The 26,316-nt window shown below is 36.3% G+C and overlaps 1 protein-coding gene across 1 annotated transcript; it reads right to left on the bottom strand.

The window, feature by feature from the left end:
- Positions 1-17,809: 17,809 nt before the first annotated feature.
- On the bottom strand, positions 17,810-23,062 carry LOC143611862 (triosephosphate isomerase, chloroplastic-like). Its single transcript, XM_077085985.1, has 9 exons — positions 22,850-23,062; positions 22,272-22,298; positions 21,849-21,918; positions 21,425-21,548; positions 20,216-20,300; positions 19,526-19,658; positions 19,276-19,449; positions 18,700-18,782; positions 17,810-18,132 (listed from the first exon to the last, which is right to left on the bottom strand). The coding sequence occupies exons 1-9, from the start codon at positions 23,042-23,044 to the stop codon at positions 18,076-18,078; spliced, it is 948 nt and encodes a 315-aa protein (XP_076942100.1). The 5' UTR covers positions 23,045-23,062; the 3' UTR covers positions 17,810-18,075.
- Positions 23,063-26,316: the final 3,254 nt, after the last annotated feature.

A 26,316-nucleotide genomic window follows, 5' to 3' on the forward strand; every position in this document is an offset into this window, starting at 1 on the left:
TTAATCGTGCAGGAACAGTTGAACAGGGCTGCAAACAATCTATGGGTTGTGGATAGCGGCTGTTCCCGGCACATGACTGGTAACAAGAATTTGTTACACGAATGGAAACCTGTTCAGGGAGGAAGAGTGAGTTTTTCTGGAGAGAGCGGGGGAAGGATTACTGGAATTGGGACGGTGACTAATGGAAAAATGACTTTAGAGAAAGTGAATTTCGTTGAAGAACTGAAGCATAATCTGCTGAGTGTATCGCAGATCTGTGACAAAGATTACACTGTCCTCTTTACCAAGAATGAAGCGATCGTGTTGTATCCTGGTTTCAAGGTACCAGAGGATTGGATAGTTATGAAGGCTCCAAGAGAAAAGAATACGTATATTATGGACATGAGGTCGACGGAGATGGCAACAGAAGAATCGTGTCTTCTGTCAAAAGCAACTGAATCGGAGTCCGAGTTATGGCATAGAAGAATGGGGCATATTCATCTTCGGAAAATGAACTACATTGTCAAGAATGGGCTGGTGCTGGGTGTTCCCTTGAAGAATTTCAACTTTGAAGACCAATGCTTATCGTGCAAAAAGGGAAACCAACACACGAAATCCCATCACACCAAGAAGGTTAATTCAATAGTCAGTACCCTAGACCTACTTCACATGGATCTCTTCGGTCCCGTGAATGTAAAAAGCCTAGGTGGAATATCATACTGCTTGGTGATCACTGATGATTTCTCTCGATCTCTTGGGTATATTTCCTGAAGTCAAAGGATGAAACGGTTCAGATGGTAATAAATTTGATTACCAAAGTTGAGAATATTATGGGGAAAAGAGTTAAATACATCAGGAGTGACAATGGGACTGAGTTCAAAAATTATCAGATGGAGATCTTCTGCTTACAGAAAGGGATAGAACACCAGTTCAGCGCTCCGTATACTCCGCAACAAAATGGGGTGGCTGAGAGGAAGAACAGAACGTTAATTGAAGGAGCCAGAACCATGCTGGCTGAGTCGAAACTTCCTGTGGTGTTCTGGGCTGAAGTTGTTGCAACAGCCTGTTATATCCTTAATAGAGTTTTAACTGTTAAAAGACTGAATAAAACATGTTATGAACTTATGCATGGGAGAAAGCCCAACTTGAGTGGTCTCGGACCATTCGGGTCCCCGTGTTCGATATTAAAGACAAATTCTAAATTTGGTGAAATAGACGACGAAGGCATTTTAGTCGGATATGTTGTTGGGACTCCCAACAGACGAGTCTTTAATACATCGACCAGCAAGGTTGAGGTGGTGTGTAACACTGATATCACAAGTTACAAATCACCAAAACCAAGCACGGGACCCGCTGGGGTTTTCGACTATGATAGACTTTTTAAATCTTTTAACATACCTTACTTGGATTGTGCAGAAGTTGATGAAAGAATAGCTACGAAGATGCTTTACGATAAGGAAGACAATGTTGTGCAAAGACCGCTGTACGATGATTGTCAGCCTTCCTCGTCAAATGCTATCGATACCCCTGCTGCCTCTACAGAAGAGGAATTCTTCAATCCGCTTCACTCTCAACAACAACAATCACCCATTGATGAGCTACCTTCGAACTTGGAAGACAATCTGCAAGTCAGTTCGGTTCCGACTACGAGAGTTCACAAAAATCACCCTTTGGAGAACGTGATAGGTGATCTGTCCGACGGTGTACAAACAAGACAAAGCTTGAATGAGCACACCTGTGTTTATACAAGCATTAAAGATACAGGCATAATTAACGAATGCTTGTACACCTGCTTCATCAGCCAGATTGAACCAAAGAACTATCAAATGGCTCTCAAGGACAGGTGGTGGGTCGAAGCCATGCAAGAAGAGTTAGCCCAGTTCAAGAAGATGGAGGTTTGGAATTTGGTTGCAAAACCGAAAAATGTGCATGCGATTGGCACAAAATGGGTTTTCAAATGCAAGAGAGATGAAAAAGGGATAATTATCAGGAACAAGGCGAGGCTGGTTGTAAAAGGTTTTAATCAGCAAGAGGGGATCGACTACAATGAAGTGTTTGCTCCTGTGGCGAGATTGGAAGCGATTAGATTGTTTTTGGCATTTGCTGCACACAAGGAGATGAAGGTGTTCCAGTTAGACGTGAAGAGTGCGTTTCTTAACGGTAAAGTCGATGAGGTAGTGTACGTTGAGCAACCTCCGGGTTTTACTGACCCAGACTTTCCTGATCACGTGTACAAGCTAAGTAAAGCGCTATATGGGCTACATCAGGCCCCTCCTGCCTGGTACTCAACTTTATCCGATTACTTGCTTGAGAATGAATTTGAAAGGGGAAGGATAGATAGTACACTGTTCGTTAAGAGAAATGGAAGAGACTTTCTTCTGGTTCAAGTCTACGTGGACGACATCATCTTTGCTGCATCAAAAGTCGCCATGTGTCAGGAGTTTGAAGCCATCATGAAACAGAGGTTTGAAATGAGTGCTATGGGTGAACTAACTTTCTTTTTAGGATTGCAGGTTGATCAGAAGAAAGATGGGATGTTCATTCATCAGACTAAGTATGTCCAAGACGTTCTCAAACGCTTCAAGATGGAGGACAACACTCCAGTTTGCGTCAACCATAAACTGGGTGCTGATTCAGACAGCGATGCAGACGTGGACCCCACCCAATATCGGGCAATCATAGGTTCTTTAATGTACTTAAATGCTTCTAGACCTGATATTATGTTTGCAGTTTGTCTTTGTGCTCGCTTTCAGGCAAACCCAAAGGAATCTCACTTGAAGGGTGCAAAGAGGATATTGCGGTATCTCAAAGGCAAACCTAAGCTAGGGTTGTGGTACACGAGAGGAGGAGACTTGGAGCTAGTCGCCTACACGGATTCTGATTATGGAGGATGCAATCAGAGTCGGAAGTCAACAACAGGTGGATGTCAGTTTCTTGGAGGCAGATTAGTGTCATGGCAGTGCAAGAAGCAGACCTCAGTCGCCATTTCAACCTGTGAAGCAGAATACATGGCAGCATCCAACTGCTGCTCCCAGGTTCTTTGGATACAACAACAATTGCGCGATTATGGTCTGAATTTCACTCATACTCCTATTTGCATAGATAACACTGCTGCCCTCTCAGTAACTAACAATCCCGTAAAGCATAGCAAAACCAAACATATTGACATCCGTCATCATTTTATACGGGATTGTGCTGAGAAGAAACTGATTGTGCTCGAAAAGGTTGATACGTTAGATAATTTCGCTGACTTGTTTACTAAAGCGTTTGATAAAACTCGTTTTCAAAACCTTGTTGAACTGAATGGGATGATCAATCCCGAGTAACCGTGTTTTTCATTTTTGTTTAAAAAAAAAACAAAAAAACAAAAAAAAACGTCACTATCGCTTAGAATTATGTCGGTTGCCTCAGTTTGAAGGACATATTTTCAGATATGTTTGGTCCTCATTTCTACTTGTAGAATATGAGGATAGCCATTAACCAGATAACTGAAAGTGACCGGGGCGGTTTATGATGTGTTTTTATTCTTTCGCTGAAAATTAGTCGTTCATACTTAGTTAGAAGGACACATACTCGTATGTGGTCGGTCCAGCTGATCCATTGGATCTTCAGGATAGCCGTTTACCTGAAGACTTCGACTTGAACGGGGCGATAGAAGTTAAAATTTTTTATGGGAGATGAAATTATTTTTCAAGTCTACTACTTCGTAAGAAGTTCCTTTACGATGTTTAACAGAAAATTGATCAAACCTTGGAAAGTGATAGATAAACTGATTCTGTGTGCTTAACTAGTGAAGTTATTAGGCCTAAAAGACTTTAGAACAGTCATGGTATGTCATGGTAGCTTTTTATGGTGCGTAAAAGTAGAAGTGATACTAACTAAATCTACTCGATTTTACGTGGAAACTCCTTAAGAGTTGTGCATGTCTCCATATATATCTTTCCGAATGATAGGCAGAAAAACGATTACCCAGTCATACACGAGCCCGTGAGTGTTCTGATTCCCGTGAAGATAGCGTGTCAAGAAACTGCAGTGATCCAGATTCAGGACTTGCAGTTGTTTACTACTCTGAAGTTGTGTAAATACTTTAAAAAAAAAATAAAAAAAATTTATGTTATTGAGACATTCTAGAGTTCATAATGTTAATACTTCTCAATCAAGATGTAAGAAAGAGAACGGGAAGAAGACTCTACAGAGATATGTACTTACTATTTAATTAGACACTACGGGTCGAGGTCAACTCGGGGTGACTTGGGGAAAGCCAAATACGCTTTGAGAATAGATAGGAGGCATCATACTCTCTGAATTGTTGCCCACTTAAGTTTTGAGCTTAATTGAACCTAACCCGTATCACAGAAACGATGAAAACCATCTTAAGTTATTTACCTGCTTACAACCTGTTTCTTTATGTCATAATACAGCTGAACATGGATCTGTGTGACAGTCACTTAATTAGTATGATTCCTGTTCGGATCTTTTCTAAAACATGGTAGTCCCTGTCGAGACTGAAATTTGATCCCGTGTACTTTATAGTTAAAATATTTTTCTACTTATGTAGTTGTTTGATGTTATACCTGGTTACTTGGTCTTGATCGTATCATTTAATTCTTTAAAGGATGTTTTATAACTTAATTGCAAATTGTTCTAATTATAGGGGTTTGTTTTGTAAAGTATAATATCGGCGAACTTGTGCATAACTTCGCCTGCAATAGGCGATGTTATCCATAACTTCGCCGGTATAACTCTGACCCTATATAAAGAAGTTTTAAGGTCAAACTGTTCATTATTTCAAAAACTCAGCGAACTTGTCTTCCTGTAACCCGGCGAACTTATTGTAACCCTAAGCGAACATATAGCATCGATCAATCTGTGTTTTCTTTCTCAGTTTCTAATCCGAGTTATAGGTGTGTAGTGTCGATAGTATCATCTAATCACTGTCCTTAACGTTAATCAAAGGTCGTTTCGACCCGATTCGCGACCTCGTATTTCGAAACCTAACCACCCGATTTTCAAACCTTTTTCACGTGGTCGTAATCTTATTAATAGTCTAGATCGTCTCAAAAACATGTGTTTAACAGTCCGCGATCTCCAAATTGACCAAATCACATCATTTGAAAGCTGTAAGGGTGATGAGCTGAGGACGAAGAAGCGTAATGATCGAGACGATGATCCCAATGCATCGAAAGGTGCAGGTGGAGAGTTGCCAAGAACTGAACAAGCTCTTGGGACTTCCACATCTCAGGGGGAGTCAACAAGTGCAGAGGGCGGTACAGGTGATGATGTGGTGGTCGTGGATGCTGAGGTGGATGATGATTTTATAGGTGATGATGATGTATTACCAGTTGAAGAGATAGAGAAGATTGGTGCAGAGATTGTTATTGATAATGATATTGAAGAGGGAGAGATTATAGAAGAGAATATTGAGCATGAGATTCCGGATGTTGATAAGGCAGATATGAGTAAAGATATAGGAAGTGATGAGACGGAATGGGAATAGCAGCCAAGATGGAAAGAAGGCTACGCTCAGTGGTTCGTAAAAACGAAGAAACCGGCGGTCCCTACTATGTTCAAGAAGAGTTACAACATTAGAGGTTATCCTGAATCGAGAAAGGGGATTATTTGCTGGATATATGATGAGCAGTTGAGGCTCTTTGTGATTAAAAGATATGATGGTGTTCAGTACTTCAAGAGGATGTTGAGATCGTTGAACACGTTGCCTGAGTGTGAAGTGAAGGACTTAGCCAGATTGGGGTTGATAAACAGGAGTGATGATAACATGGCTAGAGTCATTGGAAAGATTGTTTGGAAGGAAAGTATAAAAGAGAAGAAGTTCGAGCTGTTGAAACCACAAAAGGGAAAACTTATTGAAGACAAAGATAGAGGAATGAGAGCAGATGGTAAGCCTTGGATGATTATGAAGTATAAGCCGATCCGGTGTTTAAAAGAAGTACCGATGAAACAAATGCCCAAGGATGTGCTCAAAGATTTGAAGTGGTGGTACGTTGATTGTGAAACAGCTGAAGCAGTAATGGAGGATGAAGATGAACAAGAGCTGCTGAGAGTGTATGATCCAATGCATCTAGTGAACTTGTCTCAAGCTGATCTGCAGGTGCTGAATGAGAAGAAGATATTTTATATTCCTGCTTGGAAAGACGAAGCGAAGAAATATCAAAGAGTTGTTTCGGTATGTGTACGAGAGGGAGTTCATGCTTGAAGATGAAAGATACAAGATTTTTGAAGATTACCAGACACGTGCTTGAAGTTAGAGATATGAAGCTACTGCCAAGGGGGAGTCTGTTGGTACATGATGTCAGTAGTTCAGTGTCTAGTGTCTGTAATCGAGTTAGTTGGATTTGTGTTTTGGATGTAAGCGAAGTTCTCACAAGTTCACTGATATAGGCGAACTTGTGGAACAAGCGAAGTTAGGAACAACTTCGCCTAAACATGCTAGGCGAAGTTGTCGTGTTTATAAGCTGCTAGGTTACGGCTTGTTTAGTATTCATTCATTAATTCATTGATCGAGTTGTAACGAGTTGTCCAGTGTTTGTGATTGATATCACGTGTTTTCGGTTGCAATACAACGTGTCTTTGTTTATTGTAACGTGTGTTTGATCGTGTTAACTCGTATCGTCTTCTACGCTCGTAACGTCTTACGTAGGGATTCCGCACCTACGTAGAACGAGATATTCCGTGTAGATCCGGCTGGGAACCTACAAAGTCTTAACAGGTTAACCTGTTACTAAACAGGTTCATGTTTGAAAAAAATGACACGATTAGTGTAACACCCCGGCTTAAGTGGAAACGCATGATTGTGACATACATATTGCTCAAAACACATGTGGCACTGCTAGGTAACAATATTATCATTAATTCATTTAAATGCATCAAGTACAAAAGTTCATAATAAAGGAAATACAAGGAAGTGAAACATTTCAAACATTTATTTAAAATATCCTAAGTCTATGTCATTCTCTAATAATGGTACATGTAGCATATGTAACAACGTGAAAATTTCGAGTTCAAAAGTATCAACTTTCCAAAGTCTAGAGACTAAAATTGCCAAATTCTAAACTTAAGGGTTAAAAATGAAAAATCTGGTTTCTTGTCCCATCGCGCTATGCGATGAACAAAAGAAGAGGTCCATCGCGTACCGCGATGGAGCCTCTGACACAACGGGACACGTGTGCCACGTGGCACACGGTGGCACCATGTGCTGCCACGTGTCACCACGTGGCAACACTGCCGCCACGTGTTGCCACGTGGAGCGGCGCCTGCCACGTGTCGACAGGTGGCAGACCTATACTCTGCGTCAGCAGACCTATATCGCGGTACACGATAGGTCTGCTCAGGGACCCATCGCGTACCGCGATGGGAACCAAAATTTCGCCTATAAATAGCAGCCATGGGGTGTTCACATTTCACATCCAAACCTGCTCTCCCTTCTCTCTAATCTCTCTCTAGAATATACCTCGATAAGCGTGCCTTGTTTCTTCGTAAAGCGTGTCCCGAACCTTCAATTGTGTACCAACGTTTCCTTAAGAAATTGTGCCACCCTCCACCCACATACCAAGAAGGTGTTGTTGAAATGGCAATGAATCTCGATAAGCGTGTCAACGAGTATTGAAGTTTGGTGTAATCGTTTGACGATCGAGAAGTAAAGCGGCATTGGAGTGCTGCTCAAGTCCCTAGGATTTCGATACGTCACTAAGGTTAGGCGTAATATCGAATTCAATATAATTTAATGTTATATTCAAGGCTTAAGCCTTAAGTCGAGGTTATACCCGATGCCTCGATAAAAGAAAAGGAAGAAAACATAACAAAGAAACGAATGAAAGTTTGATATTGAATATTGTGATAACATATATATGTGTGTAATATATATGTGTATATTCTTTGTTATGAGAATATTATTTAATGAATAAAGAGTATTCTTAAATAATAAAAGAAAAGATTACGTTTCTTGGAGAAGAAGAAACGTCGGGTTTTCAATATAAACTAAAGGTTTATAATTTACTTTTAAACAAGAGGTTTTCAAGTAAATAAAAATTGAACTAAAGGTTCAATTGAGGATTGAGTTATAAGACTAAAGGTCTTAAGCCGGATCGTGTATCCGACTAACAAATATTTATACTCGTAACTATAGGTTCGAGATAAAGAAAGGGAAAGACCCTTGGACGGTGAGTGAAGCCGATCCTAAAGAGACAAGGTGAATACGCCCCCAAACTTTTAAACTTGTTTTCAAAATGAGTCAAACTTGTTATGTGAAATTGTTTACAAGGAACTATGTGTTCCTAAAACCGTTATAACTATGGGTATAAACCTAGCCCTCGGGCTGTGGTATACGTATGTCTGGATCCTTACATAGGTGGTACTATGCGATGTATGGGCATGATCGCACCACCCTTGGTCGTAGGACGCTCTCCTGCAGGGAGTACGACCATTGTGTTTATTTACGGGTACTTAACTAAGTCAAACACTGCGGTGTTTGTGAGGTGACCTAGTGTAGAGGCTCTAGTTTATAATGTGTTATTTGACTTTGTTATTCCTAAGCCACGTTGGGCCGAGGCAGGCGTAGTCTCGAGGGGTAATAAAGTAAAAGAAGTTATTTTGTGTCAGTGTGTTCACCAGCATTCGTTGCTGACGTAATTTCTTACATTTTGCAGGTGAACAAAGTTAGAGCTTGGAATGACGAAGTACTATGATATCCGATGGCTCGGATTTATTTTGTAAACTTAATATATATGGTGGTTTGTAAAACATAAACAAGTAACATCTTTTGTTAACAACTTAAGCGGGTATTTTATATTCCCGTCTTTTGAATGTATATATAAATTACACATTCGATCCTTAAAGTTTTATAAGTCTTCCGCAAATTAACGCAACTCTAATTTATTTACAATTACGATACCAACTATTGGGTCAAGCTCCTAGGCCCTAGACGGAGGGTGTGACAACATATGTATAAAATAATGTCAATTAACTAAATAGTTGGTGAGTTCACACATTTCAATATAAATACGTAAAAACCATACAATTCCATGATACAAGTGTAATAATCGAGCAAGTAAGGTCCTTTCCAGTTAGTAACAACCAACGTACTCGGATAATGAGACAATTTTCCACTCATAACAAAATGGTCCCGAGTGCAAAGAGGGCGTATGATCATACATATTGAGGCTACCACGTGCAAGTAAGTTAGAGAAAGTAATCAAGTAAGCACACAAGTCCATATAATAAATTGTAGTTTGTAAACGAAATTGTAAATACTTGAGTTTATAAGATATATATGCTACCCCCCAAAAGTAAATAAAGAGTAAAAATGGGGTGTGAGAAACTCACCTTGAAATTAAAGCTAAACTTGAAATGACAACCGAAAGTGCGTTAAAGAAAATGAACGATCAAACCTCACGAACTATAAATAAACAAAATATAATAATTAAAGACTAACTGACGGGTTTAAAAAATTTAGAACAACTTAGTTTTAGGGATTATGCTTTATGTTATTGTATCTTTTATTATTCTTTGACATTTTGTATTGTAATATTATTTTTTAAGCTTTAACGGGATTTTAACGATTTATTTTTTAATATTAATTAGTAATTTATTGTTAATATCAGAATTTTAATATTAATGGATCACGACTTTATCAGCCAAAGTTTATTTTGAAAACAATTATGTTGACGTGTTTTAAAGTTAACGAAATAAAATAAATATTAATCGGGTTTCAAGAACTTAACGGAAATAAAAGTTACTTTTTAGGTGGAAAATGATAAATATAATTTATTTAACTTAAAATGATACTATTAATTTAGAATGATATTTAATATATTTGTTTGATTTATATAATAAATAAATAAAAGAAAAGGATTAAAAAAATGAAATACTAAAAAAAGATATGGCTTGACCGGGTTCGAACCCGGATACTTCTGACCAAACCCAAGTGTCTAAAAAATTGGACCAACTTGTTAATTTGTTAAGATACCAGAAACAAAATATGTATGATATACTACAAATTCATCTTCTTCATTATAAACCCTAGAAATTCAAAACTGTTAATATGATCCTTGATTTTTAAAATTGAGTTAGGGGTTTTGTTAGACGTATCAACGTGATTAAAAACCATATATTACTTACTTTGAAACGTAAAGATTGAATGGTGAATGGAACTCGTTGGAGTTCAGAGCTTGGACGAATGATTACGGGATTTAGAGAGTTTGTTTTGTTAAATCGTTGATAGGGACGAGTTTAGATGTTTGTTTAGAGACTATTTATAGGCTTAATTAGAACGTTTAGTGTTAATGGATTTTGATTATTTTCTGGCCGTTTCACGGGTTTGAATCACCCATTAACGATAGTTATTGTGAGTTATTATTTTTCATTAGTAGTCGTTGTTACAGTCTAAGGTTGTTACGAGATTGAATTGGGTTAAATACGCTTTTGTTTATGGGTTTTAAACGTTGGCCGGAGCCGTCGGGCTCGGCAGAGCTGTGGCCGGAAAAATGCGGGGAAGGGAAGGGGCTGGGGGGTATTTTTATATAATAATATATTTTAGACAGAATTACATAATTTGTCCTATATGTTATACCCCAAATTCCACTGATGGTCATTTATCTTCCAAATTGATGTTTATTATCCTTTATGTTTAAAAATGTAATACCTTTTGTCCTTTAGGCCTAACCCCGTTAAAAAATCTCGTTAAGTTGTATCATGTGCTGATCACGTGGGGGTATTACCGTAATTTTAGGCCCCGTTATAACTCCCCCCCCCATTATATACCCAATGCAACCCCCGATCGTTCCCAATTCCACTCTCTATGTCCTCCTTCTTCTTTTTCGATAATTTAGGGTTTAACCACAAAATTACTGATCGTCGATAATGGGTGATTCAGGCTGGTACATACGAGATGCAATTGTGGATGTGGACCTCGTCCAAGTATATGGTAATGTTTCATATCCAATTTTGATTTGTAAACCTAGTTTCTGTGAACCCCGTCTATTACAAAATATCGAGTAGTATCAAGGCGGTGGCCGGGGTGAAAGTTTCAAAAGAAATATTTAGGAAATTCGACTTTCTTACCAAGGACTTTAGCAACCTCGATCTCATGCGTCGAGAGATACTCAAACAAGAACAAATGCTTGTTCTTGAGGAAATCAAAACAGATCAAGAACCAAGGCGAAGAGTAAGATGCGGCGGAGATGGGGAATAAATTTGTATTTTTATTATTAAATTTGTTATTCTTTTGTATATTTTTAGGATGTTTTATTTTTTTTTAATTTGTATTTTTTTATGTTTTTAGGATGTTTAATGTTTTTTATTATATAAATTAACTTCTTAGTTATATTATGGTGTTATATTAAAAAAAAGAAAAAAAATCAGATAATTCGCTAAAGTTATCGTTCTCCTGAACAACAATAGGCTCAAGCGAATTCAGCGAGTGTCCAGTCAGTATCCAGTCAGCATTGCAGGGCACAATATTATTGGATGAATTCAGAGCCCGAATTCAACGATAACACATAGCCTTATATCAAAAAGAGAATTCAACGATTTCATAGGGCCGAGGTAATGGCCGGGGACAAGTTCACAGAGATAGTCGAGTACGGGAGAGCCGAAAGAACACATCTATGGATCAAGAGGAGTTCCTGGACGTCAAGACCGATATGATGAAGACTAAGAGAATGAGGGCCAAGAGGGTTGTGAAAGTCGAGATGGTCAAGATCATAGGTCGAGTCACACATGTCAAATGATGCAAGTTTAAATCAAAGACCACCTATTTCAAGTTGAAAATTAGGGAGTGATTGTATGACGTAATTTCCATCTTAATAGGCCCGTCACGTGTACAGGCCCATGAGATTCATTAATGATGTAATGAGTTTATGGGGTTGTAATTAGGGTTTTATTATATTTGGTAATGTTCTGGCTAGCAAGTTAGGTTAGTTTATAAAAACCCAGTTATGGTAAGACATTAGAGGTACACACGATATGTAGCCGAGTTAAAGTTCATCTAGAGAAACATAAGTTATGTGCAATAGGGGATTTTGAGTTATATTTCCTATATATAAAATTGAGAGTTATTCAATATTAATTGTTGTGTGTTTACGTCTTGGCGAGTTATATCAATTCGTCCTTGAAACAAACATCAGTGTGTCTTCACGAAGATATTTTGGTGGTAAATGGTAATGATTAGGGATGAGCTCGGGATGGTATCAGTATCGAAAACGTCTATCCCTAGTAATGATGTATCCGTCTTAACATAAGACTGACGGTTCAAATCCTATAGTGTGCAAGTTTAATGTTGTTACGAGTAATTCACTTGAATAGAGTACTTGCCTTTAAATAAAAATAGAAACAAACAATCGATTAACTTTTCAACTTAAACTCATGAAATTTACATTAGATTTGTTTGTTTCCGTAACACGGTAACAATTACGGTCACACCTAGGGGTGTTCATCGGGTCAACCCGATCGGGTTTCGGGTTAATCGGGTCGAGTTAGGCGGGTTTTTCTTAAAAAATATCTAACCCGAAACTCGACCCTATTAAGGTTCGGGTTGGTCGGGTTAATTGGTTTGACCATGTTACTTTATAATTTTAATGTAACATCCCGTTTTCTAGTTTCGGTTAATAAAATGAAAACATGAGTTATTATGAGTCGGGCTAGTGTTGGGTTAAATGGGTATGGGTTATGGACTTGGACTAGGAAGGAAAGAAGGAATGACCATGGGCTTAAGCCCATGATTCATGATTATATAAACCTTAATTACCAAATAATCCATTCATTTACACATATTCCACACAACACCCAAAACACACACTTAAGCTTTCTCTCTAGTTTCTCCCTTTTCTCTAGCCGAACTAAGGAAGAAAACCGATCCCGATCCAATGTAATGATAGTATGATATTGTATGAGCTCAAACTTGTTAGATTTAGTCACGAAACGATGAGCCGAAACCTTTAAACCGTTAAAGTCACGAGATCCAGGTGGAATTGGGTATTAACCGAGCAAAAGATGAGCCTAGGGATCACCCTAGCTCAGATCTGGGTCAAACGGGACGAAAAACGGTGAAAATGGTGCTGAAACCCGTTTTTCGGCCACTGCCCGGTTTTCCGGCGGTGACGGCACCGGAAAGGCGGCGGGTACAAGGTTAGTATGTCAGAGAATGTTTATGACATTCTCTGACCTAACCCTAATTCGTTAACGGAGAGTTAACGAACTAGAGGCAATTCGTCAGCTGATTCGTTAATAGAAGCTTAACGAACTAGCCTTAGTTCGTATCCCAATTCGTCAAAGAAAAGATAACGAACTAACCCCAATTCGTTATGGCCATTCACTAAAAGGAAATAACGAACTAGAAGGTCCAGTTCGTTACAGAGGGGTCATTCGCTATGAGGTTCAATTCGTCAAAGGACCAGTTCGTTATAAGGTCCAATTCGTTAAAAGGACCAGTTTGTCATAAGGTTCAACTCGTTACAAGAACTAGTTCGTTATGATACCCAATTCGTTAAGAACCAAGTAACGAACTAGAAGTTTGATAAATGACAGAACAGTCCCTGGACTTAGAAAAAAAAGAGAGAATGGTTTAATTACAAAGAAGCCCTTGAACTTTTTACGCTAGCAAATTAATTAACGATTTAAAATTCTAATGGAAAATGTGTTAAGACAGTTGATGGAAATAAAATTTTTCCAAGCTGACCTGGCAGCTCGACCCCAGCCAGGGGCTCTGCCCCTTGGACCCCCGCTAGGGGCTGCCGCCCCTAGAACCATGCTGCCAGGGGCGCTGCCCCCAGACCCCCGTTCGTTGGGGATAATAATTAAACTAGAAACGCGATAAGGGTAGTGATAGTTAAATTGATACGTGTAATTGTTATACAGTTAGTCGTGCATAGCTCAAGAAAGAAATTAAACGGTGAACGTAATCGCATTCAGGTGAGTTTCTAGCCCCGTTCCTTGTTATGATTTCGGGGCTGTGTGCATACTCGATATGATAGTTTATAACACTTACCTTAAATGGTAAGTGTATGCCATGTATGATTTGTATGTTATTTATGTATATCTTAAATGTGAATGAAAGCTTGTCGGTGCGTGAACGATCTTCGGATATTGCATGCATTGCTAGGTAATGGTTTGATGATATGATTGTTTATATGATGGACGAATGACGTATGTACGTATGAAACTTACAATTATATATATGGAAAGGTATGACATGATAGTAGGAGAGAAAGGGAGACCGAACCCTAATAATATCCGAGGTTGGAGGGTACCGGACCCTAATAATATCCGAGGAAGAAGGGAGACCGGACCCTAATAATATCCGAGGATGGAGGGTACCGGACCCTAATAATATCCGAGGTATGTAGGGCGAAGGCTCTTTATAATGTAAGGTTAGTTATGAATGTATATGAAAGAATGATGAACAGGTTAAATATGTAATGCGTACCTTCGGGCACGTATATGTGTATGTAAAGTAAGTTATGTGATTAACTAGAACTCACTCAATGTAACTGACTTTTAGTATGTATGCAGGTTAACAGATTGAGACAGCTGGTTTGAGAATGACACATGGCAAAATTTAAGAGGCTGGCATCTAAAGATTTGTCATGATGTTATGATACTACTATTTATGTTTTAATTTTAAAGACAAGATGGTTGTTTAAGACAAGTTATGGATTAATATGTAATGTTTTATTGAAATCTTAATATTCCACGAATGTTTTTATTAACTCTGATGTTTAGAACAATGTAAATGAGTAAATCCAACGTCCAATGTAGGGCACCGGTAATGAGGCTTTACATTTAAGTTGATTTTTATGCTTGTAACTTGTGGGTTGCAAAATTTCTCATTCCACTCAATTTTAAATTTCTTTTCACAAGTAATTATCTTATAATTACATATAGGCTTGTAAGCGAACCGAACGGACATGAACAAAGGCATGCCCGTGTTCGTTCATTTAACTTTAAATGAACACGATCACGAACACTTGATCGAACAAATATTTGTGTTCATGTTCGTTAGTTAAAAATGAACATGTTCGTGTTTGTTTATGATCGTTCATTTTAAAATCTAAATGAACAGTTCACGAATATAAATGAACGCAATTAAACAAAGATAAACGAACATGAATAATTGAACAAATTTAAATGAACACAAATAAACAAATATAGACATATTAGGATGATATAATTTCTAAATGCAAATAATATTTAATAGTTTTCTATTAGTATGTAAACGGACATGAAAGAACGTAAACAAACTTAAATGAATGATCATAAACGAACGTTCACGAACATAGATTAATGAGTGAAACATTTGTTCATGTTCGTTCTTTTGTTTTAAATGAACTTCCAGTCGGACGGTTCATGAACAAGTAGAATAATTAACTCATTTATAAAACTTTCAGTATTGGTTTTTTAGTGCTTATTTCACCTTTTCATTATTGTATCTGAAGAAAGTATCATCACTAATCGGGTTATTCGGTTAACCCGAAACCTGATTTTTTTCTAAAATAAACCCGAAACCCGACCCTATTAATAATTCGGGTTATTCGGGTCAACCAGAATAACCCGATTAATACTTTTTGACCCGATATAACACGACCCTAATTAGCTTATTCGAGTTCGGGTCAAGTCAGGTCAGGTTAATCGAGTTCGGGTATGTTGAACACCCTAGTCACACCCTTCTTTACATAATATCACCCAATAGTAATGCTCTCTTTTTAAAGGGAATAAAGGCAAAGGATTTGTCTTTTAAATAATATTTATATGCCTTTCTTGAAGTTGAAGCATCTCTCTTAACTTTTTAATGCTACCTTTTTTTTTTTAAACGACAATTTTCATTAAACAAAAAACAACTCGCTAGCCAGCAACTAGCAAGGGACGAGAAACGGTACAAACAACACAAAACAACAAAGCCAAATTAAGCATCGAACTCCAACTATATGTCTGGCTATAAAAATTGGTAAGAAATTAATAATGTAGATAATCAAGTTACTAGAATAAAATTTATGACATGTATCGTAATAGCTGGATAAATAATTTAACTCTAGCTAATATACAACCTAAGATAACTTCAAATAAACTTCCGTCCTAAATCATTTGTAGTTTGTTGAAATGGGGATCAGAGGATATCCGTACCAATGGGTGTTACCACAATAGGATAGCTTCAGAACCAATGTCAATCTCGTGTGTGTGCTGAAAGTGAGTATATGCGAATGTCTTGAATGCCTGATCTTGGTGGTTGGAGTTCTATTTATAGTCCATAATAGTAGTCTCTACTTTAATTACTGTTCACATTCTCTTTTACTGTTGGACGCGTTTTACTTTCGTTAACAGTTGCGTCTTTCCAGGTTCTTGTTTGGGAAAATTCATTTTCTAAGTTGCCAAGTCCTTGGGAGTTGTTTCTCTTCAACAATCGACCGGAAAGGATCCGAATCCCGATTGTCGCTCTGGGGCAAGGTCCGGCTCATTCTATATGTTCCATTTCCCTAAATCTGGCATCGGGACTCATATGCTTATGGTTGGGGTCCGGATCCGGATCGTGATGTTATGTTATGCTCTTTTACTAGTTATCCGCAGTAGGTCCGGATCCGGATCTTGAATCATGTGTCCGGACCTGACAAACGTCATCATAGTTTGTTGTTTAAGACTTGTGTAGTTGGAGATTGTCATTAACATGATATATTTTCATATTTAAAGCATGGATGAAAACATTCAAATTCGACAACAATCACATAAACAAGTCAATAACCAAGCCACAAGATGGCTCGAGTCAAATACGATCTCAACTTCTAGTTGATGTTAAATATTGTGAGCTCAATCCCGAGTTGATTATAACTTGGTTTAGCTAGCTAGTTAAACATGTACATAGGATTAATTTAAGTAGTTCAATAAACAAACACAAATTATAAACACCGCTTGGATTTTATTACATTATGTGAAATGTGTGGTACATCAAAGATGACTCACGGCACCAACTATATTAGATCATTAGCAGCTAGTCGGATATTATTTTGAACACTTATTTGGTTTAGTCATCATACGGGTCAGAAACATGACCGAGGCTCCTCATGTTGATGGTGTGGTTCCCTTTCCTAGAACGGACACTTAACCACAACCGTTGGGTGATCGACTTGGAAGACAACAAAAGGACGAAAATAACAGGCGTTAAGATCAAGAACATTTGGAGATACACTCCTAAGTTAGTTGACCAAGACTTGAAGTTGGAGTATTGTGAGAGAGACAAGAAGAAGACAACAATGCCACAAACCGCAACCAAAGGCAGAGGTGGCAAAGAGATGGTTTGGGACCTACATCCTTGTTTTGACTCCAACCTTCTATGGCCGTCCATCTCTTTCGACTCTTCCATCAAATACACGCACAATAGTGCAATACATACATACAGATGTGTGTATAAATGGGTGAGATTGCTTTGCTGATAGGTTGATCTAAGGGTATATATTCTTTATGGATTATGATTGTAACTACTTTAGCATTGGATTAACTCCCACTCAATCTATAGCCAAAAGTTACTAAATTTACCAATTTGGTTAATTTCAGTTTCGGATATTGGTTAAATGTATAAAACAGTCCGATTGTGATTTGGTTAAACGACCAATCGGACTTCACTTTTTGACTATCATGCATATCAATCATAATTCCATATTGCATCAATCATACTAGTAATAAATAAAACCCTGATAAGCAAATAAGTTCGTTATCTCATGGTTTGTTTAATTACGTCTGTAACCGAACCAATACAGTTGGTAATCAGAAATTGAAACCGAACCAATCGTTTCAATCAAGAAGATGAACGTAAACCGAAAACAAAAGTGCATTTGCATAAATTTCCCGTTAAATTTATTTCAAATTGTGTTCTTGGTATTTGTTGAAGTATGACCAAGAGACTTATGAACCGAGGGTTACAATATCTATTACAAATCTTGTGTGCAAGAAAAGGCACATTGTAAATATTGAACAGATATTTTCCAATTTTTATGGCTTCAGGCACGAAATAGGATCGTAATCTGAACTAAAAAACGATACACTCTAAGATACATATTTGCCCCGAATCCAAAACCAAACGAAACTTGATCATCAAATTCAAGCAGCAACTTTCTTGGCCGTCACGGAATTTATGATGGTTGCAAAATCAGAACCCTGCATAAAATTCACAAGCATCAATCTTGATTACCATCCATATTGACTGGAAAGTATGGGATATCGTTTGTTTATCATCTGCATTCTAAATAAAAGTGTTAAAACTTAAAACGGGGCAACCTGGTTGACCCGAACATGAGTTTATAGTTTAGACTAACTAAAACACACAAATTTCGTGTTAGGTATCTGTCGTGCCAGAAACTTAAAAGCATTTTGCACACAATTATTGTTTGAATTAAATGTGATAATTTCCAAACAAATGAGTCGACTCGGGTTGTGTTTTATCTCAAACAAATCGAACCGCAAAAAAAGTTGGCTGAAGTTGAAATCCGTCAAATGGGTTTAACACCTTCAATCCCTTAAATAGTTTTATTCACAGATCTAGATTCTAGAATACTATTGTAAAAATAAAAATTTTGAAGTATTAATTAGCACATTTATTACTTATAAAATGAGAAAATGAGAAGTTTAAGCTGCATGACAAGTCCTATCCCCCCTACTCCATTTCAAATGCTTTTTCTTCTTTAATCTTTTTCTTTCTAGAGCCACAGAATAAGAAATTAGTACCTTTAAAGAAGCACCGCCAACAAGAAATCCATCAATGTCTTCTTTTTTGGCCAGATCAGCTGAGTTGCCCGCGTTTACAGATCCTAGGGAGGTAATTAATCACACCGCGTAAGAACTAAAGTGCACTTATATGCATACATATATGCATGTAGAGAAGGGATCACAAGAAAACTTAAAAGATAGAGTGAACTCTGGGAGTACCAATTTTAAACATCATTTTTTTAATTTTTTCATTTTTTGTATATCTTGGTAATCTTTGCTAAACAACAAAAAAAAACTATTTGTAGACTTGTAGTTAGCTCATTACACATATGTAGCTCGTAAGCTACATATATGTAACTCATAGGAGATACGTGTATGTAACTTCGTAAGCTACATAACTTTCTTTATTTTTTACAATACTGACCTTGTAACTAAAAGAAATGAAATAACAAATTGACTGGTTGGTAGTAGTTGTTTTCTGGGTTTTCTCATAACTTTGTGGCTTTCTCACGAACCCTCCCCTATGTATGTGTGTGTGTGTGTGTGTATGTATTTGGCATGCATATGTATATATATTTTATATATAATTAACACCTCCATAGATGATACGTGTCTTAGACGCCACTTCAGCTGACACATTCTTAGCAAGCCAATCACGAACAGCCACGTGTACTTCCTGAGCCTGCTCGGGTGAAGCCACTTTACCAGTTCCAATGGCCCATACTGGCTCGTATGCAATTACAATGTTGTCCCAACTGGGCACAGCATCTGCACAAAATCGAGGATACATGTTACATTTACTTATTGGTCATTTGCAATTATGTAATCATGATTGGAAGCATACCTGCATAGGCTTTCAATTGATTGAAACAAACTTCAAAGGTTTTGCCTGCTTCTCTTTCTTCCAACAATTCTCCAATGCAAGCTATTACACCAAGACCCTGACTCAAGGCGTACGCAGCCTTCTTACCTATAAACTGAAATTGGAACTACATTAACTATCTACACAAAGGTGATTTTAGTGGTTTAGGAACACTTTTGGGGGTTTGCGATTTAAACCAGTTTTTTTAAATCATTAGTTTGTATTTGAAAATTTAAAATGATAAGGCCGACTTGCTTCAGTTTGAGTGGGTTCTAGGGTTTATGAACATCCATGATAAATCCCAAATCGGATATTTACTAATTAAACATTAAAATAAAGAAAAATACAAAATAGTTCCAATGATTCGAGATGTAGACCCACTTAATCCTATTTATCGTTTTAGGTTTAATCCGACTTGGTCAACAAGAAAACTAATAAAATGGAAACTGACAAAAGGAACTTGTAAATCTTAATAGAAAAACTTTTTATTTGTCTGTTACCAGTATTTGGCTAAAGAAAACAACTCTCCACCCTTTGATAAGTAAAATATATAACAAAATTCCTTTTGTTTGCTTTAACCGGTTCATATAAACAAAACCCTCTCTGCGCCTTATGTTTGCTTGTGAAGAAAGTTTAATTTACATCTAGTGATTTACAAAAAAATTGAATCACCTCGTCATTTTCCTTGAGCACGTGTCGCCTCTCAGAATGCCCAAGAATTACCCATTTGCATCCAATATCTTTCAATTGTTCGGCACTGCAATTAAAAGGATTGTAAAGTTATGTCACATCTATTTGTGCATATGCAGTTTGACCCGTATATCTAATGAGCTTTGTATGTTATAGCGTTTGTATATATCATATATATGGAAGTTAAGATATAATGAATAGGTTAAAGAAATGTTATTGAAACTCCTATTATCATTGGGAATTGTTCCAAAAAGATGAGAATTTTTTAAATGATGCCCGTACCAAGGAAATCTTATATATATAAATGGTGATTCTTTATTAAACCTGATACATTTTATACATCTGGAGTTGCACACACTCAACAAATTTGGCCAAACAATTCCAAGTTGCATCTTATTTGCTTTAGAGCTTGAAAAAAAATTACAATAAGTGTTTGAATTAAAATATTGGTTATTGATTAAATATTGTTTGATCTTTAATATTATGAAAACTAATTTTTGACTAAAATTTTCTTTTGTACTAAAAGACAAATGCAAGAATTAAAGGGCTGTTTGGGATTCCTTATTTCAACATCCTTACAACTTTCGGCAATAAGATATAAGTCACAAAAGTGTAACTTATGACTTCTCCCCCTCACAGCTTTTAACTTTTCTAAACACCTTATAACTTTTTGGAAAAGTTATAAGTCATAAGCAGGGTGTTTGGGATTCCTTATTTGTAGCTCCTTATACCTTATATAAGGAGATTTTTATAAGTTGCAATATCCTAACTTATGAAAACTCCTTTTTTATTCTTTAAAATGTTTAATAAGTTATATTACCCAAAAATTATTTTAAGTTGTAAAAGTTAATAAGTTATAAGGAAGTAAAAATAAGGAAACCCAAACACCCCCTAAGGAATCCCAAACACCCCCTAAGATTTAAAAAAAACATATTTGTGTATGTTGAGATGATGTCAACCAAAGAATAAGAGTAATATAGTATTGTTTTGTATATATAATGTATTTTTACACTGACAGCTTACTGTGACCCTGAATATAAAAATATGAAGATAACTTTCCAAAAATGAAAAATAAGCATTTAAAGATGACACAACACAACGTATTAGTTAGCGTGATGGTAGTTAGCAAGTTTTGACCATAGTTTATAACATATATCAAGTAAAATATTAAAATAAATAAAAGAAATATACCTGATCTCTCCCGTGAATGCTCCACCTTTCCCAATCCAAGAATTTTGAGCAGCTATCTCAATGCGGTCGGTTAATGAGTTCTTTACTTGATCAATGTAAACGAAAGGGGGTCCCACAACAACATCTGCACAGGAAATATCAAATATAAGCTCCACGAATACCAAAAGTTTCGAGGAACACCAGAACACGATCTACCACACAGACGAACAAGAACTTAAGGAAATAATTATATTTTTTAGAAAAAGCTAACACTCGACCTTACACGTAGCTTCATAGAAAAAAAATGGCTCATTTAGTAAATATTATTGCATTTTATAAGATTTTGAAAACCAGTAACACGTCAATAACTTATTCAATGTTAGATGACGCTGACATGGTAAATCTTCCAGCTTAAAAGAACAGAGATGAAGATAGAACAACTAACCAACATCAGGCTCCAAAGTTGCACTGTTCAAGTCTGAGACTAGCTGCTTGATAGAGTCTTTTGTTCCATTCTAGAACAAAATTACAACACAAATCATTAGATGAAATTACAGCTGTGTGAGACAAAAATAACAATCCCACTTTCAAAAGCTATGGTTAAAATATGAACGGTTTCATAAATTAAATTCTCTGATATGGACTTAAGTAAAAGAACCAAACAGAAGACATAAACGTTTTACATATACATTCACTTTTGTATAACATGTTTTGTAAGAGATGCGTATTAATAAACACATTATATTTACCATTCAGACACCAAGGTGGAAATTGATTACATGTTATTTTTTTATAATGAAAAGAGAAAGGATACATGGAAGTTATGGTGTTAATCGTAATCAATGAAACAAGAAACAAGGTAACTTACACACTTCCAGTTGCCACCAACAAAGAACTGTAACAAAAGAAAGAAATAAAAACTGTCAGTCAATAATATTAAAAACAGTGCAGTGCATTCAAAGGGTGAGTTGAAAACATCACATCAAATGAAATCTTAGTTACATCACTCTTCAGAACCAGAACAAGATTCATTGACACCCAAGAGTTTTCATAATTCAGTATCTTACATGTTTATATATCCATTAGTCAAGCTACATTCAAGTGATAAACACGTTTCATGTGGTAATATCAAGCAAGTGGTTCATAAATGAAGCCTATCAAGAAACTTGTAAAATAATATTATTATTATTATTATTATTATCCCAACTCCTTACATTATAAAAAATTGTCTAAAACCATAGAGCATAATATTTGTAAAAAGACCTGAATTGGTCTAATACTAGGTACCACATGTTTTTATGATTGAGCGGATAATACACACACAGTAGTTAAGAATAATATTATTTATTTGTTGAGTCCAGAATTAATAATAAATGAGTAATAATAATATCTGGTACATGACAGTAAAAATAAAAAAGAAAAGAGAGAATAGATGTAATAAAATACCTTCCCGGAGCCAGCCATGGCGACGATGCCTCTGGAAGTCCGATTAGAAGAAGACGAGAGGCGCGTGTGAGAATGAAGGAAGGTTTGAGTAGTAGTAGTAGCAGTGGAGCGGCGGAGACCGGAGAAGAGAGGCGGAGAGGCGGCGGAGGACTTAGGGGTGGTAGTTGGAGTTAGGTAAGTTGAAACCATCGCCATTGTTATTATTATTGATTGTAAACCCTAATTCAGTTGAGTGAATAAAAATAAATAGGATCAGTGAGGAGGTGGTTGGTGGAGCTTGGGACTTCGTGTATGTGGGGATAATAATAATAATAATAATAATAATAATACTGTTGTGTTTTGTTGTTTACAGTATACCAAGGATGAGTCTAATGGTGGGTGTGGTGTATATGCTTTCCTTTCTGATGCTCCACACGAGAATCATCTCTTTCCACTTCTCACGCTCCCTCTCTTGACGCGCCCAATTATTATTATATACTATAATCTTCAAACAAACGTAAGCCGACCTACCCCACTCTCGAATCAGGATTTTAGTTTCATTTACAAATCATATTTCTTTCCCATATACTTTTAATATCCATACCTATTTAGATTTAGATTTGTTAACTCTACATGTACCCGTAATTGTCTATTCGGTACGAGTATCCACTTTACTAATTTGAGGTACGGATACTCAATACCCATTAGAAATATGTATATGATTTTTATTGAGATTTTCAAAACTCATAACTCTAACCCTAGTTTTTTTCTCTTCTTCTTCCAATCAATAAATAATAATAACCGCCATGAATGGAATTCATATATGGCAGATTTGTCATTTTAGTGGAGGTATTTTCTAAAAAGGAAAAAAATTCAGTTACGGGTATGGGTACCCAAATTTACCTATTTTCGGTACGGGTATGAGTACAGTGCCAATCTCATCCCTACTTGAAGGTAATACCAATTCGTCTCTACTCTCTTTGCTTATCTTCTTTCATTTGATGCCGATATAATTATTTTGATGTTTCAAACTAACTCATCAAGAATGAATCGGTTATTAGAAAAATAAAAACACTTGACTGCCAAACTTGCAAAATACATTTATTAATCAGAACATCTCTTTCAAAAAATTGATTACATAATCAAGTATTTATAATAACTAGCTAACTCCTAGTTTTACCCGACTTCAAATACACTATATTTTTTATCTAATACACATTAGTTGATAAAAAAACTCGTTTAAACTGTTATCTTATTATTATACCAAGTGTAATTGACTTCAAACTCTCTAAATACTGAACCCATTTGGCCTGACTCACCTATACCAGATTCGAAATTATCCAACATTCACCCTCCAAATTTATGAATCGTATTCGTGAGATTCTTGATTCCAAGAAGATCTCTAATCTCCTTAAACTTGCTCTTTGCTAAGGCCTCCGTTAAGATGTTAGCTCGTTGTTCGATTCCAATTACATGTACAACATCGAGTTCTTCCGCCTCATAACATTCACGAACAAAATGATATCTTGACTTTATATGCCTGGTTCTCTTTTGGAATACAAGATTCTTTACCAATGTAATAGCTAAGGTACTATCGATCTTTAGACTGACCTTCGGAAGTGATTCACCTAACAAATCTCGTGGCCAGATTGCTTGACACTCAGTGTAATATTCGTTAAATTTCAAACACGAAACCCAACCTGTTTTAAATTTTCGTATCTTTAATCATTAATAAATTGGAGTATCTATTGAGTATTTTTGCCTGGTACAATTTTGTTATGTTGTGTATTCGTAATACGTTTGTATTTCAGAATATCGAGCCTTTACAATAACCAAGTTCAAGGACTGATGTTACCAAAAGTGTTTTTTTTAAGTTGAGTTCAGGTCCGACCGAAATGAACCACTCGCTTAAACTCATTTGGCCCCGTTTAAGATTCTTTTTGAAACAAGCTTGATTTAATACCGTGACTAATCATTATTGTAACCCAAATTTTTATACACAATTAAAAAGAATTAACTTAAATATTCTCAATAAAAGTCTAAAATGGACAGTTTTAGAGGTAGAATATATTTTTCTTTTTAAGGAATAAAACACTAAATTGACAATCTATTTGTCTAAGTCTTGTATTTCAGTTCATTTTCTTGAATCCTATTTTGAACCTAGAATATATTTTTAGGGACGCTCGTCAAACTGGACTCGTCCGTTTCAGCTCGCTTAATCGCATAGTTTGTTTTCACTCACTTATTTCAACAAGTGAGATTCCATAACCCAATTTTAAACCTTTATTATATTTTGGGGTGTAGTATTTTACTAGTTATCAATTGTTATAATATCAAGTTTCAACTAATTCATGCTTGTGTCGAAACATGTTAATATTATCTTTCCATTTCGTTTATGATTATCATACATGAAATTAAGTGCAATGTGTTTATTGTTTTATGGTTAGTACATCAAACATCAAAGTGGGAGGGTCCAACAAGACGTACCCGCGCTGCCTATACGATGTCTCGATTTGACCAAACGGTGGTTATCACTCCCCCGATTTTGTGGTTTTAGTCGGGAGAGTGGGGGCGTTATGTTATACTTGTTATCCTTTACGTTATGGTTGGTAATGTTACATTAGACATATGTCTAGAGCAAATTTCATATTATATGTATATTTTAAAGCTTATGAATTCTCACCAACATGTGTTGTTGACAAATGTGATTATTTAAATGTGCTATAGGTTGTTACAATGAAGTGCAAGGTCAAGAAAACTAGATCGGCTTTAGGTTTTATTTAAATTAATAATTTTTTTTCATTCCGATGTAAGGATATTTGTATTATTATTGAAAAATTTGTGTACTTGTGAAATTATGGAATAAAATAAATATATTGTCACTATTAATAGTGTTACGTAGGGATGCCAATTTATGGCACGAACTTGTTAACACGACACGACACGGTTTTTAACAGGTTTGGGTTTGAGCTTAACAGGTTTTATGTCTTAAACATGTCGACACGTTTAAGACACGTTTAAATTCGTGTCCTAACAGGTTAAAAACATGTTAACCTGTTATTAACCTGTGTAGATTTTCGATTTTAGGATTGTATTTATTTAAATATATATACAATCACAAAGTCCTAAACCTAAAGTCATACTCACAAATGATATTTCACTAATGCCCGTCAGAACCCGATATTATATTTTTTTATGGATGTTATGATTTGCATCTATCGTTTTTTGTTTTAAATATGTTATGTATTTCTTGTTTTTTGTTTCTTGTATGTTATGGATTTGTGGTTTTTTGTTTCAAATATGCTATGGATTATCTATTAATTAAGACTTTTATGCTCGTTTTAAAAATTTTGGTTTCATTACACATGCATTATTCATTGTGTCTTTAAACATGTCCCTTAACATGTCTTAACAGGTTAACATGTAACTAAACAAGTTCATGTTCATGTTTAGAAAAAAATGACACGATTAGTTATCGTGTCGTGTTC

This window comes from Bidens hawaiensis, unplaced genomic scaffold (assembly GCF_021521415.1).
Source record: "Bidens hawaiensis isolate Kalapana, Puna unplaced genomic scaffold, B.hawaiensis_p1.1 tig00032445_1, whole genome shotgun sequence".
In the NCBI taxonomy this organism is placed as follows: domain Eukaryota; kingdom Viridiplantae; phylum Streptophyta; class Magnoliopsida; order Asterales; family Asteraceae; genus Bidens; species Bidens hawaiensis.